This window comes from Populus alba, chromosome 11 (genome assembly GCF_005239225.2).
Source record: "Populus alba chromosome 11, ASM523922v2, whole genome shotgun sequence".
NCBI lineage: Eukaryota > Viridiplantae > Streptophyta > Magnoliopsida > Malpighiales > Salicaceae > Populus > Populus alba.
The window spans coordinates 3,499,469-3,524,504 of NC_133294.1; the positions used below are offsets into that span (position 1 = coordinate 3,499,469).

Below are 25,036 nucleotides of genomic sequence, written 5' to 3' on the forward strand. Positions count from 1 at the left end.
TAGGGGTGCTAATACCTTCCCTAACCACAACCAGTCCCTTACTCGCGATCTCTGACAAGACCAGTACATCCGGTTTTCTAGTAGCCTTCAATAAATTACTAGGTGGCGACTCCAACGAACTAATCAAAGCAAGCAACGACATAACGAGAAAAATTGCCAGCCCGATGCCGCGCGGATTTTCCAACGTGCAACAAACAATAATACATATTATCATCCATGTATGGTATTTCATGGAATGTGGGACCCTGAGGTTTGGACTTGACAACATTTTAAACATTTGGACATCATCATACAAGGTTTGGATAGAACAAGTTTAGTTAAAGGAAAGTTTTCGAGCAAATATTTGTAAGTTTTTGATAGTGAGGAATAGAGAGGAAAATAAGATAGCGCGAAGATGCAAACTGGGATAAAAGAGACTGTGTATAGAGTAACTTTAGCCCAATTTTCCTTATTGTATATCGTCAGAAAGATTGTTGATCCAAATGCTACCATCATCATAGCCACGGAAAGGAACAGAAATGTGAAGCCTGCCATCAACTTAGTGGGAAGGGTATGCTTGAAATCTTTAAATCGAAATGGCGATGAGAGGATGGAGAGAAATGTCACAACTGATGTCAAAGCAAACGTCAGAGATAGCACGTCCGAGACAGTGAAAACCACAAAGAATGGTTTATTAACGAGGACAGGAACACCGGTACTGTCACTAGAGCCTTGTACAGAAGTCCATTGATTTTCTGTTTGGTATCAAGAACATCAGCATTGCAGGAACCCATCAGTGGCTGAAACATCCTGAATAGGGAGGTGGCTTCTCTCTTTTTTTGGCCTTATTATCCTTTGATTCTTTTGATTTTGAAGACAAAGTAATTTTGTTGTTCTAGCCCTCAATAATGAATAGCTCTGCCCATTTTATGTCAAAATCCCGCTATTTCTACACCGAATCTTGTCCATGTCGGCCAATACACAAAGTACCTAGCTTTTTATTACAATAAATGTAAATGCTGGGTCATACTTTTCAAAGAGTAATTGTCTTTGTGAAACATCACTTTGATGATAGAAACCTGCTTTATCCCTTAATCGAATACTTTTCTTTTCTTTTCTTTTTATATGGAAGTCTTTGATAGAATTTTTGCACTATCTTTGTCCATCCTTTTTTTCACTAGTGCAATCCCATCCAAAAGCAGCACGTTTTGCACGTCGTGCTTTACAGCTAATTAGGAATAATCTTTGCTTACATAGTACAAATTCTTTCTTTAATTTCATTACTGCAATGGCGCGTTCCACGCTTAGCTTTGCATCTTGATTTAACTATATTCTATACTATATGCAACCCTTTTGTTCTTCAGATATATGCATGCTCAAACGCAGAAAAATTCAACACCATTTGTAGTAACTGTTGAGCAGAAGTAAAAAGATTATTGACTTGATAATACGTGTACGGTTTGAATTTCATTCCACCTTTGATGGATTCTTTGCCCTTTTAAACAAATTCACACAGCATGCAACTTTATGCTCTGTGATGGATAACGCAGCCAAACTCAATCAGAATAAGAATTAAAGAATGAAGAAGATAGATTTTCAGGAAAATGGTCCGCAACAAGAATCCTAACTATTCCTCATATCACTCAATAATTACAACATATCCACATTTGACTATCCAAAACCCCTTACCTCTCCGCACACATATACTTCCCCTTAGGCAATACTGATAATTAGGAATAATCTTTGCTTACACTGTACAAATTAGGAATAAGGAGTGTCTACAAAAACATATCTTCTCAAGATAAAACTCAAAAACTAAAGCACTTACACAGCATGGTATTAATGGAAATCGAAACATGTACCAGTCAATAATAAGCTCAACAACGTCTCCATGACCTAATTTTAAAGTCTTTTATAGTTCATCTAGTTATAACAAGTTAGGATTCCTATAGAATCGATTCTCATAAATCTTCTAGAAATATTTAAACATGATTTAATAGTTGGATAAAAAAGTTATAGTTTTTTAATGTCATTTTTTTATTTGGTGTGATCAAACCTTTTCTTGAACCTAGCTATGTCCCCACTAGTCCATAAATATATATATATATATATATATATATTAGCTAGGCTATCTATATAATATATTTAGATCCCCATATAATTATGTCAGATCTCCATTTGACTATTCAAAACCTTCACTTTTTTTTAGTTTGTGTTGAGGGATTTTAGATAAATATTGAGATCTTTTCAACAATATAAACATTGTATATAGAAGATTGTAATAACTCAATTTAGGATTCTCCAATTTTTTTTCAAATGTTATTTTATTTTTATTATTATTCATAAAAATAATAAAAAAAAGAACCAAAAAACTTAAAATTCACAAAAATATTTTTCTCAGATTAACCACCCTTTTCCATGAAAAATGAGCCCATCAAGTCAAACCCGTCATTTTCAGTTAAAATCAAGTCCCCTAGGTCAATACGGGTCAAACCATGTTGACCAGGGTGAAAATTGAGTTTCAAGTCGTTTTGGGTCAAACCCGTCATTTTCAATCAAAACCGAGTCAACTGGGTCAATACGGGTCGAACCATGTCAACCGAGGTAAAAATCGAGTTTCAAGCCATTTTAGGTCAAAACCATCATTTTCATCAAAACCAAGTACACCGGGTTTATACAAGTCAAACTATGATGACTGAGATAAAAATTAAGTTTTAGACTATTTTAGGTTAAAACTATTATTTTCGATTAAAATCTGGTTCACCTGGTTGATACCTGTCCAAATTTATTTTGGTGTTTGAAATTAAACTTTTTTATAATCAAAATTGATTTTTTAGCGTTTTTAGCCTTTTCTAATACTAATTTGAATTTTGAAGTTTACCCATATATATATATATATATATTATATATATAATAAAACAAAATCAATAATGCAAAAATACTTATTATAGTCGTTGGTGCGGTTGAGGCTGGTGAAATTTTTTTCTTCGGATAGATGCCGTGTCTCCTGGTTATAAATGCCTTGTAGTAGATAGAAAAAGGAGAGGAAAAAAAGGAGAGAAAGTGATGCAAATGCTAATTGGCTATAGAAAATGGCTATAGCCAATTAGCCAATTTTCTCTCCTCTTGCCAGCGATTCCCTCTCTCCACATGGGTCTCCCAATTTCGGCCACCGTAAGACGACGACACACCACATAAAGGTTCCTCTCCTCCTCGCGAGCAAACCCCAGGCGTTCTTAGTTGCCTTTGATAGATTATCTTGTCGGAAAAGGCCGCGACTTCTTCAGCCACTCAAAGCTTCAAATCGTCGATTCTCTCTCATCAGCCATCAACGGCCATTAAAACCACCGTCATCAGAATACTCTCCCCATATCTACCAGAATCTACAATTTTTGGCTTGGAATCTCGCTGAAGAATTTCACCCCTCCAACAGTGGCAGCATGTGAGCCATGTGCCACCAGGGGTATTTTCATAATTTTCTAAGAAGTTCAAGGGTATTTCAGTCTTTTACCTAACAGTGGAACTCAGATAATTTTAGTGATTCATAGTGGTATTTTATTTATTTTTAATACAATTATTTGTAAAATTTTCTTTGTATTTTGTAAAATACCCGAGATAAATATAAAAAAAAACAACGACGTGGGTCGAACACCCATTTTATCTCGTCATCGTGCGCGGGTCCAAAGCTTAATTCTCAAGTATGGTTATGCTCATTTTTTAGCAATACCAACATAATCTTTCGTTTTAGGAATGTACATTGTTTGTCGACACGACTCTTTTTTACAAAAAAGGACCAATGTTAAAAGTTTAAAAACAAAATATGGATTATGTCTATTGTTTCTTTTTGTAACTCAGACGTAACTCTTCTTTTTAGGTTAAACATCAACATTTCATACGAGTATTCTATTTTTAGAGACTAATATCATTTTTTGATGTGTCTCCTAATTTTAGGGACCGGCGTTAACCATCTTTAAAAACAAATTGCAAATAAGCTCAAAATATTATAGCATTTGAATAAAATAAAAAAAACACAAGGGTAACCTTTCTCTTGAAAGGATGTTTTAAGGGTAGTGTTTACCTTCCCTTAATCATAACTAACCCATTACCTGAATCTTTGGGACTAGTGTCTAATTTGGGATTTCTAGTTCCCTCAAATTACTAGATGGCGACTACGATAAAATCTTAATTTTCTCTCATTAATCTTTTTGTAAAAAAAAAAGGGTGGAGTCGTCGCGCGACGTCATGTATCGACAATGCTCCTTGTTTTTTTTTTTTTTTTAAAGATTGAATAAGTATTTGAATGAAATTAAATATAGATCAAGTAAATGAATTTTTTAAATTTAAAACAAATAAAAGACAACAAAAATTTATATAGGATGCATATGTGATTCCTAACCTTTTTAATGGATATATTCATCTATAATGGGCATGACCTCTAATATTTTCCTTAAATAGTAAATTAATGGGTAGATGATCCATTTAGTCATAAAAGAATGGAGGGAATATCATCTCAAATTTATAGATTTTCTGGATGATATTTGTTTCAAGCTTCCATAAAATCTGCAATCCTCTAAATTCACCAATTTAGATTTGTTCGAAGCATATCCATGAGAAAAACAAATACTCTTTAGTTATTGCTTGAAAAGTTATTGTGTATTATTGTTTAAGGCAAAACTAGCATTGGGTTTTGTGATCCATGACCCATCATAAACCAACTTCATACTCTTACAGTGACAAAATAAAGATATATCCATTCAAACCTTCATGTTGTCCTTTGTCTTTCTTTTTACGTCCATCTTTATGTTAAAAAGATTTTATTTTCGATATGTATGACATCCAGATTATGTTAGAGGAGATTACTCTTCCAATAAGAAAGCTCCCCAAAAACATTTTGCTTTATCCAATTATGGGTCACACCAAAACTAGGAAACTTCTGTTTATCGGATTGAAAACCTAACACAATACCCTTGTACTACGAGACCACATCATATAATTCTTCGTGTAATGATATCGGTAATGTATCATCCCTTTCAAATCTACTTACAAAGAAGTCCTTTTTGTATTTATGATAGGTTTGCAAGAATCTCCACTAGCAATAAAAAAAGATGTTTTACCACTATTGTTAAGGTGAAGGTCTTCTTATTTTTCATATAGTATGAACAAGTTAATTTTCCATTCGTGCTCCAATCAGAAACCATCTCATACACAGGAAAGTCATTGACAGTCCATATCAAAGTTGCCTTCTTCTGAAAATTTAACTTTCATATGTCAAAGTATTGAATGACCACAATTGACTCAACTTATCAATCAACGATTGAAGGTAAATATTTATATTTCTACCTGGACTATTAGGATCGGATATAACTGCAAAAAAGTATATGAACTCTAGCCTTATATACATTTTCGATGGCAAGTTGTAAATTGTTAGTATCACTAGGCAACAAGAATAAGGTGCAACAAATGACCTAATGAATTGAATCACTTTGTACATAACCAAAGATGTAATTGTTTCCTAGCTTCACCATTGAAAATGTGCGCCATGACTCCATCCATTATATAATGTGAATGATGTCATGTTATGTGCTTAAAAGTCTTTGAAGACATGAATAAGCTTTGCAACCTTTGAATGATTGGAAAGTATTTTAGTTTTCTATGTGTGACAAAAGTCATTCCCCTACTAGTTTTGAGTTTATACCGGGAATGCTCACAAGTTTTGTACTTTGTAAAATCTATATTTTCATAGTAGTATAACATGTAAAAGTTTGGACATATTTCAAGCTTTTGATATCCTAAACCAAGAGGTTTCATCATAAATTTAACAACATATAAGTTTTCTTTTAGTCTATTCTCTTGAGATAAAATACTTCTCGCTTATTAGATGAATTTGTCATAATTAGTGTCACTCAGCACATGATGTAATTTGAACCAAGTTAGATGATGGACTAAGTGTATTTATAAACTTAGTCTTTGAACTTTCTTCTTGGAAAAGAACATGTATTATTAGTAGTGGAATATATATCTAGTGCTTTTTACAGAGGATAAACCATTAGTTAGCCATGATTGTGCATTGTGCCCAGCCTTCGAGGCATGAGTCATTCAATTATGGAGACGCAAAGAATAGGTGCAAAAGATATGTCAGCACACTAATTAGTGATATTATTGAAAAAAACAATTTCTAATAGGTTGCTTTCAAAATAGGTATCACAACCTTTTAAATAGGTTTTAAATTAACTTTTAAAAGTAAAAACAATCATAATTCTAATTCAAATAAAAAATTACATAAACACCAGATATATGCTAAAAATTTCAAAATTAACTAGGAAAATAATAAAATTAAATAAAATAGCAACTTTGAGCCTAATTTGAAGGGTAATTTGAGCTTTGGTGGTTATATCCAGCTAACACTATAAAAACAGCATAAAGAATCTTCTAAAAACATTTAAGACATATTAAATAATTAAATTAAAAATTATAGATATTTTCGTCAGATAAGTTGTTCGGTGAATTTATCTCTTTTTAGGTTTGAACTTGTCTATATATACTATGGTACCCATATAATCTAAATACAATAAATCTATTTCGGATTGATCAAAATCTCTTGTATCAAGATCCTTGCAATACCTCGTAGTGCCGTGGAATACAATAAATAATCCCCCTCAAGCTGATTGAGAAAAGGAACTTGTAGGTGATTGAAAAAATCGAAGAGAGATATCCATTAATAATAATAACCATAAACTTACACCCAATTTTACTACAAGTAACCGATTGAAGCAAGATTTTAGTCCTAACTTCATACCAGAACCTATTACACACTATATATAAAACATACTGACTTCTAAGGACATCATTGAAGATAGCGCAACCTCATAAATATCACGAAATTGAACAATCAAACATTCTGTAACACTCAATATATAGTGATCAATAGTAGAGGTGCAAACCAACAATAAAAAGGAAAAACCTCTGTGCCACTTTAGTCTCCAATATTAATCAAGTCGAGCTTTTTTCCTTCTTCTTGGGACCGAACTTTTCCCTCCATTGTAGGCAAGGGCCAAGAAACGACAGAGGAGCTATCCAGTTTTTCTTGAGAATGTTGAATGTAGAGCCCATAAAGGAGACGTACAGACGGAATTGCAATATTCCAAATATTAAGACAGGAAGGAATGAAGCAATGGAAAGGAGTAATGTTGTCAACCTCCTCTCTGTCTGAATGAGTATCAAAATTGTTGCGCCAAAGGATAGCATGGTCGTTAACACAGAAAAGAAGAGGAAGGAGAAGCCAACAATAAGTTTTCGAGGAAGAGAGATGTGGAATTCTTGTAGCTCAAATGGAGAGGTCAACAAAGAGAGAAACACCACAAGCGAAGTCAAGGAGCTTGCTAAGGAGACAACATCAGAGACAGTGAAAATCAGAAAATAGGGAGAGTTGATGAAGATGGGCTTGCCTTTTTCATCAGAACCTCCGGGCACAGTATAGGCAGCAGCAAAGACAACAGTTGCAACAAGTGCAGCTACTGTGGAACAAGACTGAGATGTTTCCTTGATCCATTTTTGTGCCTTTTTCAGTTGCTTCTCGTGCGCTATTTCGAAGTACTCTCTTGCAGTCATTCCATCTTTGTTCAGAAGCGGGACATAATAAGAAGGAATTACGTCTTGCACTCGCTGCAATAATTGGGAGATAAATATGATTGTTATTGCTAAATAAAACTACGAATTACAGAAATGTTATTACTAGAGCGCAGATAGTTTTTATTTGTGAATAATATTAAAGTTTTTCCCTAAGTAGTTGGTTAGGATAACTAGTTCAGCCTGATGTCTTGATTAAGTTCGAGTTTTATTACTCGCGTCTTGGAGAGGAATCTTTTTACCGTTTAACGGTTTCTTTAAAACTTGTATCAAGTAAAGACAAAGGGATGAAAAGGGCTCACCTCAAACCATTTCAACTCCTCCTGAAGTTGGAGTGCAGGCCCAGGCTTGGTTACTCCACTGTTTTTCTTCATATCTGCAACATGGTGCAACAATGTGTTGCCGCTAATATCAACAACTCGACGCATTCTATCCAATGGTATTTTCTTTTCCTTCACAATATCGAAGATTTTTTCTTGGCGATACATGACGGCCACATCCAAAATGCTCCGATTCATTTCATCGCGCTGGTCAATAGCATGAGGATGTAGCCTTATTATCATCTCCACAATCTTTTCTATTCCCCTTCTAGTTGCAGTAAACAATGGGATCTCCTTTTTAGTAGTTAATGATGACAATACAGGAGTTTTTGCGTTCCTAGTGTTTTGAGAAGTTTGCGCATACATTTCTTGCTCTTCTTCTTTTTTATTTTGGTCTTCCTCTGTTATGGTGACTCCTTTAAAAGAATTATCTTCCTTTATTAGGCTTTCGGCGAATTCCAAAGCAAATACATGCTTTCTTTTCCAGTTCCAGATTCTTTCTAGCCAACATCCTACATCATGATCGTGCGAAAGGGAATGAAATCAAACATGGGTGAGAGCTAGACATTATTATGAAATGGAAAGAAATGTCAATAATGATAGCAAAAGGTGAAAACTAAATTTAGTGGAAGCATAAGGATTATTTGCGTAAGCATATAAAAAAAGGATGTGAACAAAAACCTCTTTGTAACATCGAATCACATTTGTTTCAAGCATAAGGTTTGTGTTTGTAAATAAATCATCTCAATGTAAATGTTTAAATTATTATCTTAAAAAGTAAATTTATATTAATTCACTAATACACCTTTTTAAGTCACAATGAGATGTAAGCTCAATTGGTGTCAAAAATTGGGAAGAACTACTCTGCTTGTGTAGCCCGTGTCCACTAAAAAAAGAAACTGCGACACAGTTATATAAGAACTAATATTGGCTACAGGATTCAAATATCGGGTCAAGCCATGAAATTTAAATTCTTATGATTCCTTAATGCTGACATGAATGAAATGTGTTTCATTGCATTGGAGAACCTGATCTAATCTCGATATATAAAGGTAGCTCAATAATACCTTCAGGGACCTTTAAATATTTGAGTATGCCGCCTCTTTGATTCCTCTTTGAGACACTCCCCAGATCTCCTGAGTTCCTCCCCCGACCGCTCTCAAGATCTCTCTTATTTGCCAGGCACCAAGTTTGTACCTGTGATTTTACCTCGTGGTGACGTTTAACAGGAAGGCCTGCAACATAATTTAGAGTACAAATTATATACATATATATGTATGTGTATGTCCATGTTATTCAAACAAGAATATGTAGGCAATATTGAAAGGTCTAATAATGTGTTTGGAGTAGGCATACAACGGTAGATGAGTCTTTCAAATATGCCCATGGTAAATCCACTCTCAAAAGCAGCTGGCATTTCGGCTAGAAGTTGAAGAGTAGATATTTGATTTTTGTCCTTCAAGCTGGCGAGCGATTTATCCAGTTCTAGCAACAGTAAAGCTGTTTCTGCATTCATGAAATTAGGAAGACAAAAATTATACAATATCTTATATATGTATACTTTTAAATTTGAGAATTCAATAAAGAGAGGAATTGTTACCAAACTTTTGCCCTATGATAGCAGCGCTAAGGATGGACAGGTAATCTACCGTTCTCCGCCTGTGAATTCGTAATAGAAGGCCATCATCATGCACGCATTGTCCTGGTTTGGATCTGATTAAAAACTCCACTATTTCTGTCTTGGAAAATCCGGCAGCTGTAAACAATGGGGTTTCCCCGAAGTCATTTTGAATCGAAAGCAGCTCTGGACAACGTTCTACCAAGAGTCTTACAGCCTCATATTTGCCATAGATGGTTGCCTCGTGAAGAGCCGTATTTCCAAATTTGTTTCCTTTCTTGAGAAATGCCTCAGGCAAAGATCTTTCCTTCAAGATTTCAAGTAAAGCTTTAAGTGGTTGCTCTGTTTTGAATTGCACAGCTAGATGAAGTACAGTATCCTTGGAGGGCGTAACTGGACTGTCGATTTTTTTGAAATGTTCCCGATAGTAGTCAATCACGCTTTGCCAGTCTCCTTCCATGGCAGCTCCATAAGGTGCTTCCACTTCTATCACTTCTATCTCTGCTGTCTACATAAAATTATGTAAGTAATTATTGTTAATGAGCAATCTCAACTCAGAATACCGATCATTAATATAATAGAAAACAAAATTAGGAAGTAAACACTCAAAGAGAACTGCAAGTATATCATGCACATACATACCTTTTAGTAATGGAAATGTGCTAATTTAGAGGTTTTAGTGATTAGGGATGGAAATAAAAATAGTTTGATAGTTAAGGTTTTTAGTTGTAGTAGTTTAGTAAAAAAAAAAATTTAGTTTATAGTTTGGAAATAGTTAAAGGATGTGGGATTCACAATGCAAAAACTCGGTTGATAGGAGATATAATACAAGGAGAAGAATTTTTTTAAAAAAGGTTTTAAGCTTAGCCTAATTTTTGGCTTACCTTACCAGTGATGGTTGCATGGCTATTTATAGCCCTCATAACCAACCTAAGTGGAACAATTTAGACAAACTTTCCACCAATAGAACTTGCAAGAATCTTAACCAATTCAGTAGAAAATTCTAGAGTTCTTTGAATTGTGGATGAGAATTCTTAACATTTCTAGTGTTCGTTTGATTTCTCTAGAACTTTCCTAATTTAACTTAGCACAAACTTGTAGTTTATAGTATTTTCTAGAATTGACCTCTGGAATCTTCTTTAAGTGCATTAATAATTTAATACTCCTCCTTAATATACTTCACTGATACTCTAACTTGATCTTGTAGTGCCTCAAACTTAACTCATGAAAGGGCTTTTATGAAGATATCTACTAATTGTTTTTTAGTCTTGCAATATTCAAAATCGATTTCTTTATAGCCAACTGCTTTTTATAAAAAGTGATATTTGATTGATATGTGCTTGTCCTGTTATAGAATACAAGAATTTTTATCATAGAAATGATTGACTTATTATTACATAATATCGTTGCAGATCCATTAATTTTCGGTATTATATCTAGATTTATGAGACCTTACATTAAGCTTAGACTGAAAAGCACTCTTAATAGAGTCTTCTTCGTAGTACTGAGTCTTTTCTTATGTGCTTCTAAAGAACCTATTAGTTCAGCTACTGACAAGATTGTTAAATCTTTTGATTGTTCTATACTAGTAACTATAGAGTCATTTTCTTGTAAGACTAACTAGAAATTTTTCAACAATCCTTTGATCAGTAACATTTTCTCCTACAGATCTCGTTTGATTTACCACTACTTTAACTCTTCCATGATAATCCTTAACGGTCTCAGAATATTTCATTTTAATATTTTCCAACTCTCTTCGTGGTATTTGGAGTCTAATGGTGCGTACCTTATAATCGCCGAGAAACTCCTTCTGCAACGTATCCCACGCTTGCTTTGCTGTTGAAGCTTCACTAATCCTAGGAAAAATTGTAATCGCTAGTGACTGTTGAATCAAATATAGGGCACTAGCATCCTTCTGTTTTCTCACCTCTAACTCCTTTTGTTGTGCTTCTTCTAGAATAGAGATATTTGTTGGCTTGTTAAGTCCCTTCTCAACAATGTCCGTAAGATTTTGAGACTTGAAGAGTGTCATCATTTTTTTCCCCCACAAATCATAGTCGCTACCATCAAAAATGGGAAGTGGCATAGAGATAGATTGTGATGAATTTGTGGTGGCCATATAGACTCTAATGCCCACTTACGATCAATTGGGCTTTGATACCACTGTTAGAGGATGGTGGTAATTCAGGAGGTTTTAGTTATTAGGGGTTGAAATGAAAGTAGTTTGATAGTTAAGGTTTTTTGTTGTAATTTGGAAATGGTTGATAGGAAATACAACACGAGGAGGAGAGTTTTAGGACAAAGGTTTTAAGCTTAGCATAGTTTTTAGTTTACCTTACAAGTGATGGTTGCATGGCTATTTATAGCCTTCTTAACCATTCTAAATGGAACAATCTTTCCAGCCATAGAACTTGCCGAAATCTTAGCTAATACACTAGAAAATTCCAAAGTTCTCTGAATTGTGGACAAGCATTCTTTCATTTTTAGAATATTCCTGGTGTTTGTTTGATTTCTGTATACCTTTCCTAACTTAACTTGGCACTAAATTATAGTTTGCAGTGTTTTCTTGAATTGATCTCTAAAAGCTTCTTTAGGTGTATTCATAATTTTAACAAAATGATTGGAATGCTGCTATAGCCAGCTCTTGGTAAAATTAAAGTCAACAAGAAAACTTGTTTCCAGAGAGATGACTGCAAAGAAACAAACTAGCTTGCAGTTTTTCTTAATTAAGCCGTTTGAGAACCCAATAAAGAACTATTCCTTGATAAAAATAAAAGTAAACTAGCATCCGTGTTTGGCTGTTTAGTTTATAGAGTGAAACTATTATAAGAATATATAATAAAGGTGAACTAGTCTTATTTATTTCTTTTATAAGAATAAAATAAATATATGATTATTCTCCTATAGAATAAAGATGTGAAACCTTTTTGTTTTTACAATGAAAACAACTAAGAATCCCATTTATTATTGTTGGAGCAACTACATGTCCTAAAGTTGAATTCAGATGAAAATCATGGAATTAATATGTTAGATAAGGTAGATAGAAAATGCATGTTAGCAAGAAGGAACATGAACTGCATCAAGAGTGGTGTTTTTAGAATAATATTTTGTATTCGGAATTACTGAGAGACCCTAAAAAAATTCTAAATACAAAAAAATAATTTAACCCTTGAAATTTAATTCAATTTCAAGGATTTCAAACAATTTGTAAGCTTTATAATATGTAATCCATTCAACATCTTTTATATTTGTTTATATCTTTGTATTTTTTAATATAAAATATGTTCACTAACATGTAAGAGGCTCTAAGAATAATATGATTTTATAAGATTTAGTTTTCTTACTAATTGGTTAATATATACTATATCAAAAAACTATTTTAATTTAAAAATCTGAATTGTTTAATTTGTTAGGTGATTTTTCAAAAAATAAAATAAAATTAAACCAACTGTCTAGCATTCCATACTATCTTCACCCATCTTACCTTTTTGTTTATTTTTAAATAATTAAATAATACTCAGTATTGATAATTTAAAATACACCTTTTCTTTTCATTGAATTCTTGCTGATGAGCTCCTTCTTTGATATTTTCTTCAACATTAATAGTTGAATTAACCCAATTTCAGAAGTATATATTATTACTTTGTATTTTTATACATCAAGAACTTGATTAATTGATCATTACAGAAATAAATATAATTAGATTAGATTCATGTCAATTGTTTTTTCTTAGTTCAGTATAAAAAATGTATTCCATTTGTTAAAACATAACATTGCAGCTTGAAATCAAGATTTACCTTTTCCTTTTGCAAAGCAAAAAAGAAGAAAGTAAATTATTCTTTGTGTTCCCTTTTCCTTTTGCAATAATCCTACTTTAATTGTTCTCATACATAAGAACAATTATCACACTAAGACTTTAAAGAAGCATAGAATATAAAATTGTGGTTCATGACAAATTGTCCTTTAATTCTATTTCTAACAAGCAAAGGGACATCATTTCCTTCTGCTTAGACTATAGAGTGCAATAGAAATGATCACCAACCAGCTACGAGGCTAGCTAAAGGGTAACTACCCTGTCGTGAAACATGAGATCAAAAGCTAATATATATATATATATATATTCTTAGTTATTTTATGTTGATAGAGATCTAATATAATACTATTTCTTGGGTCTTTTAAGAGTTTAAATTTTGGGGGTTAAAATAATTTTTTAACATTATATCAGAATTTTAATGAGTAAGAGATCAAGATAAGGGTTAAAATTATATTTAAGTGTAATAAATAAATGATTTGTTAAAATGAAAGTAACATTGATTCGCCTCCGAGAACCCTTGAATAGTAAGAGCATAGTGCGAGTCTTAAAGAGCATCAGAGAAAGGGAATGAAATTAAACTTTGATGAGGGAACCCACGATCTGTCTATATCTAGTAGCATCAGAGAAAAAAAGATGACAGAGGAAGAACAATGCAGCAGAGGATGGTGGTGAATTAATTCTCTTATTGGTATAAAGGAATAAAACGTGAGCACAATACAATTAATTTGTGCAGGATGTAACTATACATAAAAAAGGAGTAATTATTGACTTTCCATAGTTGTATTTGTTTCTATAGTTACAGGATTTCTTGATTATGAAGGTTGATTTGTCCCTGATTTGCATTCAGCTATAGTTTCCATGTATGATGGGTTGCCATTCTGGAGTGTAATAGCCGTTGGAGTATTTTCCCTATAATCTTGGATGTTGACGTGACAAGAGTTGATCAAGATTTGGTCAGGGGATGTTGTGATTCTCTGCTGCTGTTGCTGCTCCTGTGATGTTGCTGCGGCAGACCTGTGATGCTGCTGTTGCTCCTATGATAATGCTAGTACTGCTGTAGAACATTGATTTATCATGAAGCTGCACAGAGATGAAGGAGATGGGATAGTGTTGCTTGCTGCTGTTGTGGTATTGCTAATAGCATACCCAGATAAAATAAAATTTTGAAAATAATTGAAAAATAAAAAATACAAAAACACGAATAAATTCCAAATGGAAATGGATTATGATGAAATAAATCTACTAATATAAATTAATGAAAATCAAAATAACTCAAGTAAAAAGGTGCTCTAACCTATATCAGTACTCAAGAATTTATGCCAAAAACATGAAAATTTACCATTGAGGGATATGAATGGAATTAATTAAATTGTGACAATTTATAAGTTATTAACAAGGGGAAGTGGCCGGCCATAGGAAAGAAAGAAAGGGAAAAGGGAAAATCAAGAGAAAAACAAGAAAAAGTGAGAGAGAGCTTTGAAACTTGTAAGATTAATAGACTTAGAATATTAAATTAAGAAAGAATAAAGTGAAGGAAGATAGACGAAAGGAGAGGAGGGCCGACCACACCACGAGGAGAAGAGAAGTTGGGAGAACTTAGATTGGTAAGCATGAAAAAATTAAGATTCTTACTTGAACGAAGAGTTTTTGAGTTTATTTGAGTAAATTATCAAACAATGACAATTAAATTTGATTTAATTTCTTATATTCTTGACTCTTTAAATTAGGGTTTTTATGAGAAATTCAGGGATTTTGAAAAAAAGAAGTAAGCATGATGGAATTGAGGTGGAATAGTACTATAGAAATAGTGAATTTAAGTTGTAATTAAGACAGAAATGGGATAATTTTGAAGAATGAACTTGTAACTAAGGATGAAGAAATAGAGGGATGAGGTTTTGATTGTTTTATGTTTAAGAAATGATGTTCCTCATCTTATTTGAAGTATTCAAAGTATGAACAAGTGAAGAAACATCATAAGAATGTGAAAGGAAGAAATAAATAAATGGTATGAATAGTTCATGGAAGAATTCTTCAAGTGAGTTAAAAGAAAAAAATTGATTAATACTAGATGTTGAAAATGAGGTGACAAATGAATGAAACTTTTGGTGCAAAACTAAATTAAATAAAAGATATTACATGCTTCAAATTTAGGCATGTAGAAGAAATATTAATGGATTTATAATGTAATGCAATTTGATTGATTAAGGAGTTGTTTCGGGAGAAAGGCATCAGGCAGAAGGAGTTGGGCCATCACGAGCAAACGATAGGTGATTCATCACTTTCATTTAAAATTCAAAGTTTCATTATTAGTTATGAGTTGTTTTATGACATATTGATATGGAAAAAGTAGTAGAAGAAACTTGTTTGTATTATAATAGAGATGTTGGGTAATTCGTATGGAATTACTTATTTGATTGACTATTAAAAGAGAATAGCCCGATTTGGAGTAATTCATATGGAATTACCAGATATTTGTAGGCTATCGAGGAGGGTTAGCCGGATTTGAGGTAAAATGTGAATTACTGAATTGAAAATTAAGTAATGAGTGTTGGTTGCTGAAGTCCTATAAGTATATGATTGATAAATTATGAATGAGTTATTGATGTTGAAACGTGGTAAGTTAGTGATGAAAGATGATTTAATATATTTTGAAGACCTGTGAACATAATAATTTTACCATTCTTAATGTATTATCTTCTTTATTTATTATTAGTGTTAAATATGAGCTTTTGTGTTTAAATCTTTTTCTTCTGAGATGTAATATATTTTGTCTTATATGTAGTTTGTATTATATGTAGATTTTAATAAATGTATTCTAAAGATAATTGTTTTTGGTATTTACACATTTAAAAAGTATAAGTAAAGAACAAGCATTAGAAAACTATTAAAAAAGAAGCTTAGTAATCATAATTATGCATGTTTAAATGATGGATGTATGTTAAAGTAATAATTATTTCAATATGAATCCTTTGAGTTTATATTTGTGTTAACTTAGTTTATGTTTTATTATAAGAGAATATAATTGTTATGTTTTATTTGTTGATGATGTAAGGTTGAGAAAGCACAATAAAGTATTGTTATGTGAAATATTTTATGATGAGATTTGATATAATCCAGGAAGGTTGGATCGAAGTGGAAGATTGAGCATTGTGATTAAAGAAGTCTAGTCGATAATGTTGTATTATAAAAAAATAGAAAATTTTACTGAATTTTCTGTAGGAAATTATATATATATATATATATATATATAATCCTGAATGTTTCTGGTTTTAAAAGGTGATGTTGATGTAATAGCTATTACTTTGATGATATAATTTTGAGAGTGTCACATCTTCAATTTAGTCCCTCTATTTACATGTCTTTTCCAGTTTGGTCCTTGGTTTTGGATTTATTCAATCAAGTTTCTAATTGACCATCAAACTTTAATAATTATGTACTTAAGCCCTTGATTTGACCAAATCTACTCTTAAAAATTGTGATTTGACTCTTGAATTTAATTTATTCTAATTAAAGCTTAAATTGACTTAAAAATCAATTTTCTTGCAATGAAACTCTCTATAAATTTAATTAATCATTCAATAAAATTTAATTGATTCCATAAACATATGACTTTGAACTGTCAAAGAACCAATTCAACCCAAAAGCTTAAGCTGTTAGGTGAGGCCCCAAGATATGATTTATATTATTCTCTAACACACCCCCTCAAGTGAAAGCCCTTTAGGCTTGGAACTTGTACAGAGCCACATTACCTTGTGCTTAATTTTATCAAATAAATGGGGATGGTGAGATTCGAACTCGTGACTGCTTGGTCATTAAAGCTCTGATACCATGTCAAAGAACCAATTCAACCCAAAAGCTTAAGTTGTTAGGTGAGGCCCCAAGATATGATTTATATTATTCTCTAACATGAACTTTTCTATCTCAAATTGAATTTTCTTTGTCAATAGAGCTCTTATTAGTAAAAAATATATTGTCAAAATTTATATTTTTGTATTTTTGAACCTCCTTAACCAATTTTTAGCCATTTTCTAGGCACTCCGACATGCTCTTCTCATTGCTTTTTTTTTTTTTTTGAATATTTTTTTGTATTTTTTCCTTTTTTTTTTATGCGGGGACCAAAAATGGATAATAACAATTGTGATTACTGTTAATACTATTGTTATTGTTATTGTTATTGTTATTATTATTATTATATATTAGCCTTGTTAGCATTATTACTACCCATTATCATAAGTATTGTTGTTATCTATTTTTGGGTTCCCACACAAAAATGAAAAAAAATACAAAAAAATATATATAAAAAATAAAATGAAAAAAATAAATTAAAAAATGCCCAAAATTGGTTGAAGAGGTTCAAAAAATGCAAAAGGTTAAAATTTGATAGTTTATCGTTAATGATGAGAGTCCTGTTGACAAAGAAAATTTAATTTTTGAAAAAATATATTCAAAATCAGATGTTTATAGACTCAATTAAATTTTATCTAAGGCTTAATTGAATTTATGGAGGGTTTGATTGCAATAAAAATTGATTTTTAAGTCAATTTAGGCCTTTATTGGAAGAAATTAAAGTTATGGGGTCCAATTATAATTTTAAGGAGTTGATTTGGTCAAATCAGGGGCTTAATTGCATAATTATTAAAGTTTGATGGCCAATTATAATTTATCCGGGGGCTTGATTACAAAATTGTAAAAAACATCCAAGGACCAAATCATAAATATCATTTAAAATTGCAAAAACGGTGTCGTTGCCTTGAAACACTATTCACTGCCTTCTTCCAGCCGTTTCAGCAGTAAAGGCCGAGAGACGTTTTCTTGCAGCAACAGTGCCAATTTTCTTCAATTATGGGGCATGTGTCACGGCTGTCATCCCTCTGCAAACCGTTACCAAGCCAGCCGTTACCAGCACAAAGCCTTCTCTGACCTATAAAAGCAGCAGAAGAAGACTGAACCGAGGGGGAGGGAAAAAGCAAGGAGACAGCAGAAAAAGAAAACAGGGGGGAAAGAGAGGAAAACAGGGAGAATAAAAGTAGAGGGAGACCTGAGGAAGAGGGGCAACAGACGGGGAAAGAAAAGAAAAGGGGAGAGCAGGAGAAGCAGAAGAACCAGAGGGGGAAAACGGAGGAGAAAAGGACAGAAAAAGCGGAACGTAAGGGGAAAAAACAGAGATGAGCTGGGAAGAGAGGAGACAGAGAGTGAGCAGAACATGAGATAAAGTAAAGAGCAGTAAAAAAGAAAAAAAACAGAGAAGAGTAACAGAAGAGAGCAAAGGGGCGACAGAGCAGAACAAGAGAAGAACTAAGAAAAGAAAAGAGAGAATGAGAGAACCAGACGCAGAGAGAGGAGAAGGGAAGGACACGAGGAGAAGACAGAACCGAAGGGAAGCCAGACGCAGGGAGTGGCATCAAAGCTTCTTCCCAGAATCCCAGCAACAAGCTTAGGAGGGATTTCTCCCAGCATCGGCTGTGAAGCAGGTAAGCTTTTCATTCCTTCTCCTTCTGTTTATAATTTGCACAAACACTGTGCAGGTGCAATTTAATTTCATTTTGGTTGTAGCAGGCGTGCTTGAATTGTTCACTCATGCTTGGGTCAGTGACCCGGCTAGGCCTGCTGGGTCCAACCCGAAAAAAGAAGTTAAAAACATTCTTTTAAAAAATATATGTGATTTTCTGCAAATTTTTTATTGCATTTTAATCAATACCTATTATAGAATAGGATTCTAATATAGAATGTTGTAATCATTACAATTACTCATGTATCTATTAGAATAGGATTCTAATATAAGATGTTGTAATCATTACAGTTACTGCAGTGTTCTACTGTCTCTATATAAATAGGAAGGTTGGCTAAGGCACAACCCAACACATTCTATTATTCTCAACTTGGTATCAGAGCATTAAAACCCTAAAATAAATTAAACCTAATTTTCTCATAGCACTCCCAACCTCCCTTTTTCAATGGAACAACCACCACATACATCTTCAAATTCTGCAGCACCAGCAGTCCAACTTTCTTCTTCTCCAACAGTGCAACCCTCTTCTCTTGCAGCGCCTCCTCTGCTTTCCTCTACTACGTCACCGCCTGGATTCTCCTCTGCCATGGCTGGTGAACGCCTCCTCTTGCAGCCCACGTTTGCTGCCTCTACTGCCGCAAGCATTATCTCTCTTTCTCACACTCATCAAGTCATCTCCCTCAAATTAACAAACACCAATTATTTATATTGGCGTATGCAAATGCTACCTTATCTCCTAGGCCAAGGAGTTTTTGGTTTTGTTGATGGCTCCAACACATGTTCTTGCCCATGATGGTATCTCTCTTCAGGTAAATCCGCTTTTTCAAACCTGGAAACAACAGGACCAACTCATTCTAAGTGCTCTTCTTTCCTCCCTATCTATGGAAGTTTTGCATCTTGTTGTTGGTTGTCAAAGTTCTTGTTCAGCTTGGGGCACTCTTGAGCGAGCTCTCGCTTCCACCTCCAACTCTCGTATTATGCAACTTCACGGCTCTCTTCAGGATCTTCGACAGGGTGATGAATCAGTAACTCAATTTATGCAAAAAGCGAAGGCCTTATTTGATGAATTGGCCGCTGCTGGTCGGCCAGTTTCACTTGAAGATTTCAATTTATATGTGTTTCGTGGTCTTCGGGGAGAGTTTAAAGACTTAGTTACCAGTCTTATTACCAAGGCTGAACCTTTATCATATGCAGATCTTCACAGCCATCTCCTCACACATGAATTTCTTCATAAATCTTCTGCTTCCATACATGCTCCTCTGCTGCCCACACCCAACATTCCATCTTCTGCTCTTGTTGCACAGCGCCAGACTTTTGGCAATTTTGGCCGTAGTAGGGGCCGCTTCAACGGTGGCTGGCGTCCCAACCAGTCCAACAGCAGAGGCAACCGATTTGCTGGCTCTAGACCTGATCACCGCAGCTTCCAAAACTCCTCCTTCGGTGACAATAGGCAAGGCTCTTGGCAGCGTAATAGGGGGCAGAATCCACGCTGTCAACTGTGTCAAAATTTCGGCCATACAGCTCCCCATTGCCCTCAATTCCAGCAACGAGGTTATGGCCAACAACCTACTGCCAACCTGGTGCAGCGCAATCTCTCCTCAACCGGTTCTGTTGATTGGTTTCCAGATACCGGTGCCAATCAACACGTCACACCTGATCTTGTCACCTTGACCGCTTCAGAACCGTATCTTGGTAATGATAATTTGCATGTTGGTGATGGTAAGGGCCTTCCTATATCTCATCTTGGTCATACAAAAATATATACACCACATCGTTCTTTCACCTTATCTAATGTTCTTCATGTTCCTGCAATCACAAAACCTCTGCTCTCTATTCAGAAATTTTGTCTTGATAATAATGTTTATTTTGAATTTCACCCTCGTGTGTTTTATGTCAAGGATTTTAACACCCATGAAGTCCTTCTCTCAGGTCAGAGTAAAGATGGTCTCTATGCCCTGACCAAGTCTTCCGTCACGTCAGTTCCTCAAGCCTATTGGTCTCCCTGCACTTCTGCCTCTGCCGATTTATGGCATCGTCGACTAGGTCATCCTACTTCACGTATCTTTCAATTGTTAATCTTGAAAAATAAGATTATTTGTAACAACAAACGTCTTAATTTTCAATGTCAAAGTTGTCCTTTAGGAAAATCATCGCGTTTGTCTTTAGGACCTACTGGTCACAAAACTTCTGCTCCACTTGAATTAATTTTTAGTGATGTATGGGGCCCTGCTCCTCTTTTTTCTTCAGATGGCTATCGTTATTTTGTTATCTTTGTTGATGCTTATACTAAATATGTATGGTATTATCCTCTAGTTGCCAAGTCTGATGTTTACTCTGTTTTTCATCAATTTCAAACTCTTGTCGAACGTCAATTTTCCTTAAAAATAAAATCTGTTCAAACTGATTGGGGTGGTGAATACTGAAAACTATCCATATTTTTTCAGACCATTGGTATTCATCATCGTCTGATTTGTCCCCACACTCATGAACAAAATGGAACAGTAGAGCGTCGTCATAGGCATATTGTGGAAACAGGTCTTACTCTTTTAGGGCAATGTAAAACACCTTTTCGATTATGGAATTATGCTTTTGAAACCTCTGTTTATCTTATAAATCACATACCTACTCTTATCCTTGCCCATCGCTCTCCGTTTGATTGTTTATTTCAACGGTCTCCTGATTATCATTTTTTGCGTACCTTTGGGTGTCTTTGTTTTCCTTTTCTGCGTCCATATAATAATCATATTCTATAATACTGGTTTGTATTTTTATACTGTAAAGATACAAATCCGATATTAAAATACCCGGTTTTTGTCAAGACGTTAATTTTTTTTTAAAAAATAAAAAATAAAAAATGTTTTGTTTTCATGCATATGGCCAAGTCTCTCAAAAATAAAAGAAAAAAATCATATTGTATTTTCATATAACAAAGAAAATTTCAAAAATATGTATTAGCATGCATTTTGGCTTTAATAACCAGTTTATTAAAGTCACGAGAACTAGGCCAATATTTCAAAAATTCTAAAAAAACTTATTTTGTTTTCTTCTAAAAAAACAGTCATAAATTATTTTCTTAAGATGGATTGTTATGTAAACTCATGCTACCATATCGCTATAAAGTGTGTAAATGGAATGTAATAATATTGCCCCACGTCTAGTCAAACTGCTTCAGGATTCAAGATTAGTATGACTGTCAAAAAATATTGTGCTTGCCTGTGAATTATGTGAATGATAAGTATGCATAGCTGGAAGGTAAAAGTGAAAAGTCTAAAAAGTGTACCTCAAACCAGAGTAACTCTTCCTGTAATAGGAATGCAGGACCTTCCATCTTCTCATCAGACACAACATCCTTCGATTTCTTTCCGACGTTGTGTAGAATGGAATTCCCATCATTATCAATCTTCCTTCCCAGCCTCTTCATAGGCACTTCCATTCGTGTCACAAGCTTAAAAATCTTCAGTTGGCGGTATTTGATTGCTACATGCAGTACATTTCTCCCTTCATCATCAATGTGTTCGACTGCCAGGGGATATGCTTTGAGTATTTCCTCAACAATCTCCACACAGCCTGACTTTGTAGCCAAAATCAAAGGAGTTTCTGCACGACTCTCCATTTGGTCTGGAATTGTATTAAACAAATGTACTTCTTGCCGTTCTTGGCCTCCCTTTTCTCCATACTTGTGAATTTTAGGCTTCATCACGTCGATGCCAGAAGAAATACACTCCCAGGAGGTATCTTTTCTGACTAAAAACTTGGCAAGCTCCACAGCTGATCTATGCAGTTGTTTTTGCTTTTGAACCTTTTTCCTCCATGCTGAACTTCCACAAGATTTAGCTTTCAAGGAAATGAGTTAATTGGAAATTGTTTGTTGCGTATAAATTCTGTCATGTGAGGATGAGTTTATTATGCAGAGACAAGGCAAGTTACATGATTGTTAAGAGGATTGACAGAAAAAGAAAGGAAACTATAATACAAAATCCAAGAATTTATAGATGAGAAGTGCAATAATCATACTTCGATACCTAACTTAATGAATCCATCTTCAGGCTCTTGTTTAAAAACTGATGGGTTGCATGATAAAATCTGAAGACCAGTCATACCATCACCATCTCTTTGACCAATTAAATGTTCGTACTTCGATGCAATTTGGTAAGCCAAATCTATAGTCCAACGTAAGTAAAACGATTCAGCATCAGAATATCAACTTCATATGTTGAAACAAAATTGACTTGCAGATGGGGGGAAGAAATGAATTTATAATTGACAATGCTTACCAAAATGCAGAGAAAGAATGGCCATGTGAAGGATAGTGGTTTTATCACTTCTCTGTACATAGAATTGCAAACCATATTCATCATATCCAGAGACTCTAGCAGCAAGAAAGTCGAACATATCAGTTTTTCCATACCGGGCCGCACGAAAGAGAGCCGTCTCTCCATTGTGGTTGCGCATGCCTAACAATCCAGGGGCTTTCTTCAGAAGTTTACCTGCAACAGCTACAGTATGGTTGCTTGTGGCAGTCTCATGGAGGATTGTGTTTCCTACACCATTTTGGCGAGTCAACTTGTCGAGATGATGATCAGGCAACTCATCTAGTAATTGTTCTACCAAGGATGCTTCTTTGGCATATGTAGCCATGTGAAGTACTGTATCGTCGGTTACTGTTATTACGTGCAATGCATGATCCTGAAGCTTTAGGCAGAGATCTGCAACGCTCTTCGTGTTTCCTTTCATGAGAGCACAGTACAAGTCTCCGTTTATTTTCTGTTTAGGATCGATTTCAGTAGTACGGGAAGGCATAAAGGGCTGCATGAAGAAGAGAGTGGTTAATTTTTTCCTTGAAACCAAAAAAAATAAAAAACGAAGAAAATTTGCTATTCCAATCCTCAACAACAACCTTCTCCTTTATATCAGAATTCTGCTATCTTGAAGATTACGTAGATATTCCCTATTGGAGTACCTGCAGACGAATGGAGAGCAAAGTATAATATCCTCCCCTTTTCCAAAACTGTATACAGAAGCTATTGATTTCATGACTGCATCTGGATTATCCATCATCTTTACTTGTGGTAGAGTTAGAATCTTGAACTTTTCCTTAATTTATTGGAGAGTTATGATCACTAACTAGCCATATAGTTTTCCACCCATCTTACCTTTTTATTTCTTTAATTCCAAAAAATTAAATAATACTTTGTATTGATCTCTTAAAATACACTATTCTTTTCTGGTGAATTCTTGCTAATGAGCTTCTCTTTTGAAGGATATTTTCTTCAACATTAATAGCTGAATTAATCCGTTTTTAGAAGCATATATTATTAATTACTCTGTTTTTTTATAGCTTAGGAACTTGCTTAATTGATCATTATAAAAATAAGTATATAAAGATCAGATTTTGGTCAGATTTTTTTTCTTAGTTCTGTATAAAAATTGTATTGCATTTGTTAAACCATAATATTGAAGCTTGAAATCAAGATTCACATTCTTGCTTCTACAATGAACAAGCAAAAAAGAAGAAAGTAAATTATTCGTTGCTTTGCCTTTTCCTTTTGGAATAATCCTAGCTACTTTAAAGAGAAGCATAGAAAATCAATTGTGTTTCACCTTCATGACAAAATATTGTCCTTGAAATCTATTTCCAACTAGCCATGGGGACATCATTTACTTCTGCTTGGAGTATATATAGAGTGCAATGGAAGTGATCACCAACCAGCTACTAGGCTGAAGGGTAATTCCCCCGCAGTGAAACATGAGATCAAAAGCGTTAAAATTTCAGTCAAGGAACTATATACTTGAACACGGCAGATATTTCTAATAAACCAGAATATTATATATTTTTTTTGTTATCTTATCGATGAAGTCTTAGAAAAAACTTCTCTAGCTCGGGTTGTTCTTGAAACATCAGTCTCCTGGGAGGACAGGGGATATTCCGATGATTAATTCAGTAAATGTAAGAGAAGAAACTAATGAACATAAAGAGAAAAATATAATTATATGCATGAAAAATTTGTGTATAATTCTTGAAAACCTAAAAAAATACATTAAAAGTACGTGCTGGGGGGTGTTTTGTACAGGGATTGCATGAGTCTTCTTGATTTTTTTTTTTTTTAATGTTTCTACAAGAGAGAGTAGAGTTTAATTATTTTTGTTATAATCTAATTTTGATCCTTTAT

At 33.9% G+C, this 25,036-nt stretch overlaps 2 protein-coding genes across 3 annotated transcripts; both read right to left on the reverse strand.

The window, feature by feature from the left end:
• Positions 1-6,668: 6,668 nt before the first annotated feature.
• Positions 6,669-11,887, reverse strand: LOC118061404 (uncharacterized). 2 transcript variants are annotated; one of them, XM_035074827.2, is made up of 6 exons: positions 11,330-11,887; positions 9,526-10,051; positions 9,282-9,431; positions 8,993-9,160; positions 7,908-8,437; positions 6,669-7,641 (listed from the first exon to the last, which is right to left on the reverse strand). In XM_035074827.2, exons 1-6 carry the CDS (start codon positions 11,660-11,662, stop codon positions 6,970-6,972), a joined length of 2,379 nt encoding a protein of 792 aa, XP_034930718.1. In that variant the 5' UTR covers positions 11,663-11,887; the 3' UTR covers positions 6,669-6,969. The 2 variants fall into 2 exon arrangements, with proteins under 2 accessions (XP_034930718.1, XP_073268471.1); XM_073412370.1 differs by lacking the exon at positions 11,330-11,887 and adding an exon at positions 10,186-10,338.
• Positions 11,888-22,086: 10,199 nt separating this feature from the next.
• LOC118061410 (uncharacterized) lies at positions 22,087-23,821 on the reverse strand. The gene is made up of 3 exons (XM_035074834.2): positions 23,141-23,821; positions 22,889-23,026; positions 22,087-22,700 (listed from the first exon to the last, which is right to left on the reverse strand). The coding sequence occupies exons 1-3, from the start codon at positions 23,676-23,678 to the stop codon at positions 22,087-22,089; spliced, it is 1,290 nt and encodes a 429-aa protein (XP_034930725.2). The 5' UTR covers positions 23,679-23,821.
• Between the last annotated feature and the right edge of the window lie 1,215 nt (positions 23,822-25,036).